We start from the raw sequence: 13,593 nt of genomic DNA, 5'->3' as shown, positions 1-13,593 counted from the left end.
TGGCTTCGGCATTTTCTTTTTCTTGTTTGTTACCTTCTTTAGAAACTCTTCACTTCTATAAACAATTATAGCCTGTTAAAGAAAAGGAAGCATATTTTATTTCCACTCATGTTACCTCTACCTTGCAGGACTAAGATGGAAAGCAGGTTACAAGTGACACTGTGTCCTCTTATGTTCACACTCAAAGTCTTGGGCGAGCATTCCACATTCCCTAAAAAGCCTGGTGTATGGCGCTGGAAGCACTGCACATCTCAAACAGCACAGCATAAAGTATGTTAATCTAAAAGACAGCAAGAAAACCTGATCACTATGGACTAAAGACTGCCTCTCCCATACAAGCTCCTCCATGCACCAGCCTTGTATGTTAAGAGGCAGTACCAATGAAGACCAGCAGCCTCAAGTCTAAGGGAAAGTCAGTATTTTCCAACCTTTCTGTACTGTCAAATGAAAACTGTTTTTCTTAAAAATTATTTTTCTTTTTTAAATTCTAAAAACTGGGAAAAAACACACCAGCTTACTCACCTAAAGTGTGGAAGGCAGTGCCATCTCTACATAGCAACACAGGTGCTAGTCCCCAGCTAGCCAGTGACCACCACTGAAATTCAGAACAGTCCTAAGCTAAGGCTGGCATGTAACTTCTTTCACTGAGGCAACACATCTTAGCAGGGAAGGACTACCCTGTTGCCCTTGGGGAAACATTCTTACTAAGAAACATCAACAAAAATGAGTTTGCCTTTCTGAGAAACCTACCAAGCCTTTATCAGCTGTCTAGGAAAAGAGATTCCAGCATCAAACCTTACTGTGACTAATGTTGTATCAGAGACATTAAAATTTATGTAGACACTATCACTGCCAAGATAGTTGTAGGCCCAGCTAAATTAACACACATTCAAATAAGGTAATTTCCCTAAATTTTATTCACACACATGCCAATAAACGTCTCTATACACAGAAACACCCTCTGCAGCTCCGTGGGCTGTGTTTCATGTTTTTATCTGAGTCACTGGCAATGACATTCAGGAGAAAATATAAAAGCCCCATTTCTGACCTTTTTCTAGTCTATTCCCTATCACCCCTCCTACATTTACAGTCTGACAGGCCTCATTTTCTGAATTAATTCACACCTAAATTAAAGGAGTTTCAAGTCAAACTTTCATGTTCAAAATGAAGGTAGCACCTAAGAACACAGTTCCCCTTTTGGGAGGAACTATCTTGAGGGGAAGAAAACATTTGTCATACATTTAAGCCATGTCATTTTTATACATTGCAAGGTCAAGGGAGTAGGATTTTTTTGGTTTGCTGCTGTTGTCTGTTGGTGTTTAGGTTTTTGTTTGTTTGTTTCAGACAGGTTCTAACTCTTTGCACAGAATGGCCTAGAACTTCTTGCTCAGGCTGGTCTCAAATTCTGGACCATTCTCCTGCCCAGTTCCCAACATGTCTGGTATGCCTCTGATTTTTATATGTTCTTCTCTCGTTCATTATTAAGCTCTTAAATGTTCAGTTTCCAATCACGATTTCTAGTAACTTTTAAAATGTTTTGTTATTGTGTTCCCACTTTTAAATTTTCAAATTCGAGAGTTTTAGGTCTATGGGTAAAATACTCATTTGTGGAGTTTCTTAATATTTAAACTTGAGTGCAGTGTCACTTGTTCCAGATATAAACAATACTACATGGTGGCGTTGGGTAACATGTTAGATCAAGCTAAGCTAAGTGCTTATTTTTTTTTTTTTTAATCTTTCATTCTCCTCACTTTAGTCTGCTTAGCCAATCTAACAGAAATACATTTAAGTTTTCCCAGCTGACTTCTGATAAAATGGCAATTTTTCACTTATATAAATTTTTAGGCTGGTATCGGGTAAGCAGTTCCAGAACTGTTACATCTTTCCAGGAAGAGTCCTCTCCTTAAATAGTAATTTAACTACACACAGACACCCAGGTGAACTGTGGCCTGCTCAGCATTGGATGTTACTACTTCTCTTTATTCTGGCCATTGTTAGCACTCATGAGCAGTCAGCTGTCAACTTAATTCATTCCCCGTGCACTAACCTTCCTTTCCACTTTAACATTTACTCTTTAGTGTCAGATTCCCTACAAACAGCCAGAGAGCTGGTAAGCTTCCTCATTCCTAAGCCTTTGCTTTGCCCACATCTTCTTCCATCCAGGTATTTTTCACTCAGTTCTTTCTGGACACATTCTGACATTTTCCTATTTAATCTTTTGACTATGTTTTCAAATTTTCCACCCCTTTAACTGAGTGATTCTCCTCTAGCCAACAGGTTTCTACAGATGAGCGACTGTCTTGCATTTTCAGGCAAGGTCTCACAGAAGCTCTGGCTGGCCTTGGACTCCCACACTGGAGGTAATCCTGCCACTTCTACCTCCAGGGTGCTAGAATTACAGGTGGGAGTCAGCAGGCCCAGTTTCTCCACATTTAAGATTGATTTTTATTTATGTATATGTGTGTTTGTGTGGATGTACACCACCTGTGTGCAGGTGCTACTGAGGCCAAAAGAGGATAGCAGAATCCCTGGCACTGGATTTACGGGCAGCTCTGAGCTATTTGATGTGTGTTCTGGGACTCAAACGCCAGTCCTCTGACAGTCCTCTGAAAGAGCAAGAAATCCTCTTGATCACTGAGCCATCTCTCCTGCCCCATTCTCAGTTATTTTCAATGTATTTTATTATATGTCTATGATATAAAATTTTGGTGTTTTATTAATAGAAAAATATTTCTAAAGATTTTTAAATTTTCATTTCTATGTGTGTAAAGGTGTTTGCTGAGGCCAGAAGACGGTATCAAAATCTCCTGGAGCTAGAGTTAGAGGTGGCTGTGAGTGGCCCAATTTGAGTGCTAGGAACTTAGCTTGGGTCCTTTGGAAGAGCAGCAATGGTTTTAACCACTAGGCAATCTATAACATTCCTAGACAGTCTTTTTTTATTTTTATTTTTGACTGAAAAAAGTTTTTAATACTTTCATGGTATGATATTTAAAAATTCTTTTATTCTTATATTTACTTTATATCTCTTTAAATTTGATTTTTAGCTCAAAGAGGCTTATTTTTCATACCTGATCATTTTAGAGAGCTTACAACCCTAGTGAACTCTCCAATGTCAGAACCTTGCCTGCCGTTCAGCTCTGCATATCTCTGTGGAGGCCCTTCTGGGATATTGCTTTGTGGCCAGCAATATTATCTCAGTCCCCATCACAATAATCACAATATTCCCTAGAGAGTTTTTCTTTTTTGTAAGAATTATTTTATTTATAAGTACACTGCAGCTGTCTTCAGACACACCAGAAGAGGGTATCAGATCCCATTACAGATGGTCATGAGCCACCATGTGGTTACTGGGAATTGAACTCAGGACCTCTGGAAGAGCAGTCAGTGCTCTTAACCGCTGAGCCATCTCTCCAGCCCCTAGAGGTTTTACTTTTAAGTGTTTAAAAGTCAGATGGGAAACTCTGAAGAGCATATCTCACTAACTGGCTATCTTCCATAATGTGGTATGCACAGGAATTCAACCTTTAAAATTTTCTAGGACAAACTATATGTAAGTAGAATTAAAATCTAAGTTTTAGTCAAGTTAGTGATCAATGAACAATGTTCATACCGAAATAGTATTTACCATGAATGGTACACATCAAGTCACTTTAGGATGATACACTTTAAATAAAACTAGCATCTGCCAGTAGCAAAAGAGAAAATAAAAGATCACATGAAAAGCCAAGAAACTACTTGTTTTCAGCATCTTGTCTTCTTTCTCTATCTACATGGCTGCCAAGCAGACGAGTTCATGTTATATTCATATAGCTATATTCATAAAGCATAAAGTTCGTGTTATAGTCATAAAGCAATGACTCTCCTCTCCCCTTTAGTTTGTTTAATGTTTCCCTTGCAGGTTTATTAATGTGATGAATTTTTGCCACTGCAGTTTCTCCCACTCCTGAATTTCTTCCAGGAGTGTTCTACCCTATCTCTTTTGCATACCAAGTTCCTCAGAAGCACAAAGGTAGCAGCAATTACCTAGTTATCAGTTCAGAGGCTTCAGTCTGAGGAGATGCTGACAGCAGCTGTCTCCCACCTCCTACCACCTACCCATATGAACAAACAAAATGCCACTAAAGAGGAAACGGTGATATATAGCATCCTGTCCTTCAGCTCTAGAGGCTGGCCTTCCTCATACAGTGGCTCTCTCTCTGCTGCACTGGCACAGCACACCAGCAGGTCAGGTGCTGCACCAGGTGTTGCCCAGTGGAGTCTAGTAGTGGCTTACACTGAAGCGTCAATACTTAACACCAAACTAATTTTACTTTCAAGTTATTCTTCTCCCAAGGCCTAACTGTAATTATTTTCAGTCTTTTGGGAGTCAAACTATGGAAGAGCAAAATAGTTGTCTTTATATAAAATTCTAAAAGAACTCTTGGCCAATTTTCTGGGAAACTAGGAAGGAATACAATAAAAAAAAAAGTTTAAAATGCCTCAATTAGGTAAATGGCAGGCAAATCAACAGTTATGACACTGACAAAGAACTTATCAATCCTTTTTTTCTCCATGTGGGACACTCTAGGGAGGCCTGTGAACCACCTCCCAGAGGTGTTTAAGCGCATACAATAAATGTATGAAGTATCTAAAATTACAAGAAATGTATAGTGCTTGAATGTAATTATCAAAACTTAAAATATACAAATCTATGTCAGATATATCAGATACACAAATATATTTGATTCTTTTCCAACACTTTAAATAACAGTAGTACTGGATTTAATCACCAGACTTGTAAGTAAAGAGCATTATTAACACTGTACTGAGAGCTGGATGGATGGCTCAGCGGTTAAGAGCACTGACTGCTCTTCCTGAGTTCAATTCCCAGCAACCACATGGTGGCTCACAACCATCTGTAATAGGATCAGACACCCTCTTCTGGTGTGCCTGAAGATAGCAACAGTGTACTCATATTAAATAAATAAAATAAATAAGTAAATAAAGGATTGCTATTCCTCTCTGGTAAAAGTTACAAATATTTAAAAAAAACACTACACTAAAATAACTTGAATGTATTATGAAGTTCCCTAATAAGTCTTATGAAAACAGTCTCTCTGATACTGCCACATTCATAACACAATATGTGAAAAAGGATACAACTTTATCCAAGTTCACACACACTCAGGTTTAAAACCTTAAAAATACCAAAAAAATGTTTATTATATATATTAGCTTAATACTGTAGTAATCTCTCTCTCTCTCTCTCAACTTACGCAGTTCCCAAGTGAAGTGCAGAAGACAAGACTATCTTACATCTGCAGTATGCTCACTTTAAAGGCACTTATAGATGTGGTCTACTAATTCTTCCTAACTGCCTTCCTTCTCCCCAGCCTACTTTAGTATTCCAACTCCTAACTCCTATACCTCTAAAAAGAAAGGAAGAAGTGATTAAGAGGCTTGCCTGAAGGCATGGAACTAGTTAGTGAGGTCAGCCTGGGTTTAGGTTCTGCTGGTCCTATTCGATTTTCTTCATGCAGTCCTAGGCAAGCCAGTCCCAGACAACAAAAGGGATTTTTAAGAGGCTGAGAAAGCTTTCTCCTCTACCATCATCAAAGCTGTAAACTGATAGGTAATTCTAAAGATATCTAAGACATAGTCATGTGGTAGTAGTCTATGTTTTAAAGATACTTAAAAAAATATTTGCAAGTTTTGAGAAAATTTTAATTTCTAAAACAAGTGTAAAAAAGGTACTAAAATAACATATTATCTTGAATTTCAATTCTGACCTAAAATATTTTTTAAATATATAGTTACTAAGGTAGTCAGAAAGGCAAATGAAACATCATTTGTAAATATGTGCTAAAATATAAGTAAGACAGCCATCTCCAGTTCAACTTCTTCATTTTACATTTAAGAAAACACATGTTAGGTACTGGAGAGATGGCTCAGTGGTAAAGAGACTGACTAGGTTCAATTTCCAGGAACCACATGGTGGCTCACAACCATTTGTAATGGGCTCTGATGACCTCTACTGCTGTGTCTGAAGACAGGACAGTGTACTAAGATATAAAATAAATCTAAAACAAACAAACATTTTTATGCTGTTAGAAATGGTAAGAGGAAAGCAGATTCATGTAGCAATAAAGAACCAAAAACTCAACACTGTATTCACAAATAGCTCTACAACTTATATTTTTTGAGACATTAGACATTATTTAGCAGTAGCTGGGTTTTGTTGCTTTTGATGAGAATCTAGGCTTACAGGTAATACTTTAGCTGTTATTTTTCAAGGACAACATTTTCTTTTCATCTTAATGTTATAAAATGGCCAAGCTAGTAAGAATCAATGAGACAACAAACACAAACATAATAAAGCTTACTATATCTTGTTCTAAAACCATTTCAGTTATTTTATTGAATTAAAGAATTAAATGTCACATTTAATAATGACTATAATTATCATGCTGCTTGTTTGAGGTACATATAGTAATCTTTCCAATATATACACTTCTACTTAAAACCAAACTAAGTTTGTATAGTTTCTCTAAATATCTTACATTTTAAGTATCAGTTCTCATGACATCTAAATTCAATCCATCCCCCTACAATGAGTGTCCAACTTTTGGCACTTCAACATGGCACTGTCATCTACAGATGTGTTGGGATGCACATAGCTATCCTCAGCCATATTAGCCTACAGACATAACATACTTGAAAAGACACTATCAATTAACCCTAAGATGCTGTACAGCCTCATTGTCCATTTTATAAAGGGGGGATTCTTTATTAATGACAAATACATCTACTCCAGCTGCCTTTTATTCAAAGATTATTAATTTACAGAAACAGGAATATTTAAAATAAAAAAAAAATAGAAAGCAAGAAATATCCAGAATTGACATCACAGAGAATTCTTAGAACTTTACACACTATTACACACTATTCCAGCTGACATACTCCCACTTAACACACTTTTAAGATATTCAGTATGGCACATGGTTTTTACACTGTCAACACCTCAGGATCTTTTCCATCCTAAATGCACAGTGTACCATAGTGTAACAATTGCCTGGATACATGACTGACACTTGAAAAAAAAAAGTTCAGCAAACTTTCTCTGTAAAGGGCCAGGTAAATAAACACGTTAGGTTTCGTAAGCCATAGTCTTATGTTGCAATCATTCAAAAAAACTTCACTTGTAAAAACTGGCAGGAGGCTGGATTTAGTCCTGTAGAATAATTTAATTAATTAAAGCAATTAATGTTTTTCATATTATAATTTAAGTTCTGAACCAAGAATGTTAGCTGCATGCTCATTTAAACATTACTCATATATGACAGGTCACTTTGGATCTTTTTCCACTTGGGGACAAAAGAATTCAATGCATTTGGTATATTACTAGGAAAATAATAGAACAGAATGAAAAGAAAACAATCTGATCAGCAATGTCAAATTTAGGAGATATGGAACATGCTACAATCCTGGCCAAGGCGAAAACCTCTTGGGAGAAGCTTCTGAAAATGAATCCTCCCCTATTCCCTTTGATACTTTGTATCAAGACAAGCTACTCGACTTATCCTACAACTAACCAAAGGGAAAACCATCTTAGTCTAAGCTAATGGAGAAGGCCCCAGGCCAGAGTTGAGAATTTACTATTACTTTCACTCTCAGTGTATCTTAAATGATGTAAAGACTCAAAACCTTACAAATTCACTTGTAGCAAATCTCTTATTTAATGTCAACTTTTTAAAAGTTAAAAGAAACATTTAAGGTCCTGAAAGCTAATAATTAACTTTAGAAATAACTAAAATTTACAGAAAAAAAAATCCTCTAGAATACAGTTACTGGTAGTACAATTTATAAAGTTAGTTACCCCCCACTCCCAGAGAAAATACGAATGTGGTACTCCTTTGTACTGTATGTAAAACCGTACCCATGTCCACCCCACCGAGGGGCCTGGATCCTATTAGGTACGCTATCACTGACCTCTATCTGCTGCCCTGGATTTATTTATTTTTTATTTTGAGATGGAGATCTCACTAAGTTGTCCAGACTGACCTTGAACATGCAATCCCCTGCCTCATCCAAGGGCAGCTAGGATCATAGATTTGTCCCACAAGGCCCAGTTTAAAACATTCTTTCAATACAGTAGAGCTTTTGTTGTTGTTGTTGTTTTTCTTTCAAACTGGAGGAAAGCTAATTCTCTCTGCAGAAAGGCAAAGAACTATTTCAGGTTTTGTAAGTCACATGGTTTGCCATCACAGCTCAAGAGACGCTGCAGACAAAATAAACAATCAGCATGGACAAGTCCCAATAAAACTTTTAAGTTTTTAATTTTGGGTTTTTCAAGACAGGTTTCTCCATGTAGCCTTGACTAACCTGCCCTCACCTCCTATCTCTGCCTCCCAATCCCTGTTGGGATTAAAGGTATGTGCCACCACTGCCTGGCCAATAAAGCTTTATTTACAAAAATGTGAGCAAGCTGGATTTGGCCTGCTGGGTTTAACTGGCTAATACACAAAACAGTTACCAATCTCTCCAAGTAAACTAACTTTACTACTCTATTATTTCCAATGTAGAGAAAGCATAAAGAATAGTAGTCAGCACTGTCTGGTTCTATCTCTCACTAGATGACAGTGATTTAGTGACAGTGTTTACATACATAAAACTTAATACATATAGATTTAAAATTATACTTAAAAGGTCAACTATAAGGAAAAAAGACAAAGCTTACTCATACACAAATTTATAGCAAATACCTACTCAACAAAAATATGTTATTTAAAGGTATGGTGGCTTATACCTTTAATCTCAACATTCTGGAGGCAGAAAACCTCTGTGCATTCCAGGCCAGGCTGGTCTACATAGCAAGTTATAGGACAGCCAAGGCTACCCTGCCTCAATACAAATAAAAACAAAAATTCTAGTTATTTTAAATTGGTGAATTTGCAAGCACTGTTATACACAATTGTTGTTTAGCGTGGAGGAAACCCATATAACCCCCACCTTTTCCACTAACCTGGTTACTCACTAACCTGGTTACTCACTAACCTGGTTACTCACTAGAGTCTACTATTAAAGACAGAAGAAACTAATCACATAGACAACTATTCCTTTCTAAATAGTTTCCAGGTTAAAAAAAATACATATAAATGCTGCTATAAATAATAAACCTCTAGCAAACACAGGAGTGGATGTTCACAGTCAGCTATTGGATGGATCACAGGGCTCCCAATGGAGAAGCTAGAGAAAGTACCCAAGGAGCTAAAGGGATCTGCAACCCTATTGTTGGAACAACATGATGTACTAACCAGAACCCCGGAGCTCTTGTCTCTAGCTGCATATGTATCGAAAGATGGCCTAGTCGGCCATCACTGGAAAGAGAGGCCCATTGGACTTGCAAACTTTATATGCCCCAATATAGGGGAATGCCAGGGCCAAAAGAATGGGAATGGGTGGGTAGGGAAGTGGGGGGCGCTATGGGGGACTTTTGGGATAGCATTGGAAATGTAACTGAGGAAAATATGTAATAAAAATATTAAAAATTAAAAAAAATAATAATAAACCTGTTTCAAAAGACATTCTATGCTTATGTGTGTGAGATGTGTTTACAAATTTTTACTGAGGATTTACACTATACTTTAGAAAGGAAAAAAGTAAACCTAACCACTAATCATAAACCAATGTACTTACATAATACTTCTGAAAATTAGTATAGCAAATTCCATTAATTTCATGGTGTCTTAGTCAGGGTTTCTATTCCTGTACAAACATCATGACCAAGAAGCAAGTTGGGGAGGAAAGGGTTTATTCGGCTTACACTTCCATGTTTCTGTTCATCACCAGAGGAAGTCAGGACTGGGAACTCAAGCAGGTCAGGAAGCAAGAGCTGATGCAGAGGCCATGGAGGGATGTTACTTAGTGGCTTGATTCCCCTGGCTTGCTCAGCTTGCCAGGGGAAGCAAGGGGCCCTCCCCACTTGATCACTAATTGAGAAAATGCCTTACAACTGGGTCTCATGGAGGCATTTCATCACCTGAAGCTCCTTTCTCTGTGATAAGCCCAACCTGTGTCAAATTGACACACAAAACTAGCCAGTACACATTGAAATGATGAGAATTTGAAATATATAATACACTTGCTGTTTAATGTAAGTAATCCCATGCCAGGGTTTACTACAGCACAACCTTATACTAACAGACTTCAGACCCATAGATAAGAATAGGGTATGCTCATCCTTGCAGGAGCACTACCTGCCACTTTCTATACACAAGGCAATTACTATGAAAAATGGGCCATGGACAGGACTGCAGAGTTCTGGGGCATGAAGACAAGCCTTTTACTCTATGGCTTTACATATTTCTGGGTGTTATAACTTTACCAATGTAGTACATGACTTTTTATAATTTTTAATTATTTAAAATATACATCCGTAAAAAATGCTAAGATACATATAGAAACGTAATGAATGTGACAGAGAGGATAGCTGTAAAACACAGAGAGATAGAAAAGAATAACTCTGAGGTCAGACTGGATGAGCTTCCTATTGGAGTCTGAAGTCAGGGATTTCCCAGAACACCCTCTAGTGACACCTATGGTCTAGAAACTTAAAATAACCTTATAGAGCAGCAACTTAAGCCCTCCCAATTCGGGATATTAACAGGGTAGAGTAGTACCAGCCACCTTTTGATCTGCAGGGAGCCCAAGTCATCCAAGAGTGATTTCCTATTTCCCAGATTGCAGCAGTAAGAGACCCAAGCTATCCAAGAAGAGTGACTTAATCTCCCAGGCTGCACCAGTAACAGGAAACTGTTGCCTATGCCCTACAGATATGCTCTAACAACACAGCTCAGCCTTCTCTACCTCAATGGGGCAATATTTTAAAAGCCCTGGTCCTTAGGGAAAAAAGTTAAGATTTGCCACCCTGTTTTTAGTCCAAGCAGTCACCAGAGATTAAAAACCAGTTAATAAAAATACATTCTGCTCTTGGGAATGGTGAAGCAAGGAACAAAACTCAGTTGGTGCACCTATCTCCCATCCTCCTCACCCCCAACTACTAAGAGCTACTAAGAGAAGGAGACAGCAAACCTGTTGTCCCTACCCATTACACAGAAATGCTGCAATGAAGCTGTGTAATTTCCACCCAGGTAATCAGAATTCCCACAAAATTAAGATTCATGTGTTTTTTCCACACAGCAAAATCTATTAAATCTACTCTACAAACATCTCTTGAGCCCCTCCATTCTCTCCCGTGTGAAGCTACAGATGAGCAAATGAGTTTGTAGGGCCGACAGAGGCCAACTCCTCCTCACGCAGACAAGCTAAAGACTTCCTAATGACTACCCGAGTGATGTTCCAAAATACAGTTTTCAAAGGGATCTATGCAATGAAAGCCAGTGTGGTTCTTTTCACAGCATACTGACAATTTGAAAAGGAGTCTGCATTTTGTCATATTTGAAGAAATTATTATTATGAAAGATAAAGTACACACTGGTGCAAGTGACAGAATTCTAAAGATTAAAAATAAACCCGCAATCCTAAACATTAGGCTCTCTTTTCAGATCTGATGGGGCAGTTTTGGCAAGCAGATCAAGCCATTATTTATGCAGCAAAATGAACAAGGCAATTGTTTATTCTGTGCTTCGTCACAGTCTTATAAGTATTCAATTAAAAAAAAAAAAGATGCTCGGTCAACAATAGATTGCAGTGTCCAAGTATTCTTTTATCACATAAACCCTTGTTATCTTCGGCTTTTACATTTACATCATGCAAATCTTGGTGCCTCCACACAGCCAACCCGGCATCTCCCTCACACCTCTTTTTACAAAATCTCAACTGTATTTAAAAAAAAAATTATAAACTTGACCTCTTAAAACACATTTCCAATGAATAACCACTCTTCTAGGGAGGGAGGGAAAAAAAACAAAACCACCCAGAATCCTGGCAACGTTTACAGAAACATCTGTGTAGGAACGGACTAACCAACTGAAATAACGCACTACTCCCTTTCAAACTTGGCTGGGCGATGGGAGTTTGGGAGCCCCGAAAGGCAGAAAAGCTCAGTTTCCTGGTGGGGTCTGCTCACACTGCGCCAGGCGACTCCGCGGTGCGGTGCGGGCAAGCCGGGGGGCCGGGAGGGCGCGGGCGGTGACTGCAGCCCCAGGTAAGGGCGGCCGGGAGCCCGGGCCTGGCCTCGCGGGCTTGCGCGGCGGGACCCGGCAACGCGACGGCCTTTCCGCGGCTCGCGCGTCCGCACGCTCTCTAGTAATCCAACACCCGGACTTTCAAACAGGAGGCCGGGGGAGAAGTTCTAGCCTCGCGGTCCCCGTCCCGGGTTGCGAGGGAGCGTGCGACCTACGCTCCACGCGGCCCCCGGGGGCGCACCGGGCCGAGCCCGGGGCCCAGTCCACGGCGGCGGGAACCCGCACCGCCCGACGCACGGGGCGGCCAGGCCGACGGCGGACGGCGCGGCGCGGCGGGAGACTCCGGGTAAGTGGCGTGGCTCAGCCGTTAACGACCACGGCGCCTCTCGGGCGGCCAGGCGCGAGCTCGTCTGTGAGGCGCGCCAGGCCCCGGGCCGCGGCGCCACAGCCCGGCAACTTCTGGCCGCCACCTCAGCGCCTCGGCGGGGAGAACGGCCCCCCGGGGCCTGGGACGGGGGAGCGAGCAGGGCTTACCCCGAAAATGAGTGGCTCCTTCCCTGCCCGCCGCCGGCTGGCTGAGGCGCGGCTCGGCGGGGGCGTCGTGGCTGGCGGCGAGCGAGCGGAGAGTCGGCGGTGCGAGCCCTGAGCCGCCTGAGAGAAGACGCGCCGCAGCCGCCGCAGACAGCTCGGCAATATGGCCGCCCGGCGCCTCCTCGGGGGGGAAGGCGGGGCCGCCCTGCGCCCCCTCCTCCCGCGGGCCGCCAGTGGCGGGGCGAGGCCGGGGCTCGAGCGCCAACCCCGCGAGCGTGTCTACCGGCCGCCCCGGGCGGAATCGAGTGGGCCTCAGCCGGGGGGATACGCGCTGCGGGGCCTTCGCGAAGCTTTTCCCGCGGGACGAGGACGCCGCGGGCCAGCCCGAGTCCGAAGCCCGCAGTGAACGAAGCGGAGCCGCGCGGCCCGAAGCTCGCCGCGCGCCCGCCGCCTGCCCCCGCCCCGCGAGTGGAAACTTGAAACTCCCGCTGGTGCCAGGGAACTCACGGAGGGCGTTTCCAGCGCCCCCGAGGTGGAGCTGTTCCCGGGAGGAGGGGGGACCCCCCCAGCAGCCGCTCCAGGGTGCAGTTCGGTGCTAGGCTGCAGGATCCCGGGCTAGGAGAGGGAAGTGGGCCCAGTGTTTACAACAAAAAGAACATTAATATGTGCAGGTTTTTAACCAACTAGAAAGGCTGGTTGGTTTTAAATTTTGCAGTGTTTTTAACTTCCCTCAAAACGCCAGTGGGATTGACCCTATAATGCGTTCGGGTTTTTTGTTCTTGTTGTTAGCAGGGATACTCCTTCCTTAGCGGTTAGAAGGAGTAGGCTGAGAAAGAAAAAAAAAGTTGGAAGTAGGGCCCAAAGAGCAGCCAAACTTAAATTATTCTAGACTTGGAAAAAGTTACCATATTGACCATAGTCTCACTGTATCCACTCG

At 41.4% G+C, this 13,593-nt stretch overlaps 1 protein-coding gene and 1 pseudogene across 5 annotated transcripts in view; one reads left to right on the top strand and one right to left on the bottom strand.

Annotated features, from left to right (window-relative positions):
• Rdx (radixin) overlaps positions 1-12,898 on the bottom strand; it is a 62,465-nt gene extending 49,567 nt beyond the window's left edge. For 2 of the 3 annotated variants that reach the window (XM_029481639.2, XM_021171201.3), the window contains exons 1-2: positions 12,660-12,898; positions 1-72 (exon numbers count right to left, since the gene is read on the bottom strand). In XM_029481639.2, coding sequence (XP_029337499.1) covers positions 1-12 — 12 coding nt within the window. In that variant the 5' untranslated portion in view covers positions 13-72; positions 12,660-12,898. The remainder of the gene's footprint in view (positions 73-12,659) is intronic. The other variant, XM_021171200.3, reaches the window with a different exon arrangement.
• Positions 12,351-13,593, top strand: part of LOC110300987 (glyceraldehyde-3-phosphate dehydrogenase pseudogene) — a 58,835-nt pseudogene continuing 57,592 nt past the window's right edge. Inside the window, exon 1 of one of the 2 annotated variants that reach the window (XR_003837575.2) lies at positions 12,351-12,471. The product of XR_003837575.2 is annotated as a glyceraldehyde-3-phosphate dehydrogenase pseudogene, transcript variant X1 (transcript). The remainder of the gene's footprint in view (positions 12,472-13,593) is intronic. The other variant, XR_015048957.1, reaches the window with a different exon arrangement.

This window comes from Mus caroli, unplaced genomic scaffold, assembly GCF_978045245.1.
Source record: "Mus caroli unplaced genomic scaffold, Mus_caroli_1 scaffold_11, whole genome shotgun sequence".
NCBI classification, from domain to species: Eukaryota; Metazoa; Chordata; class Mammalia; order Rodentia; family Muridae; genus Mus; species Mus caroli.
The sequence above is the reverse complement of the archived record's forward strand: the minus strand, read 5'-3'. Positions and strand labels throughout refer to the sequence as shown.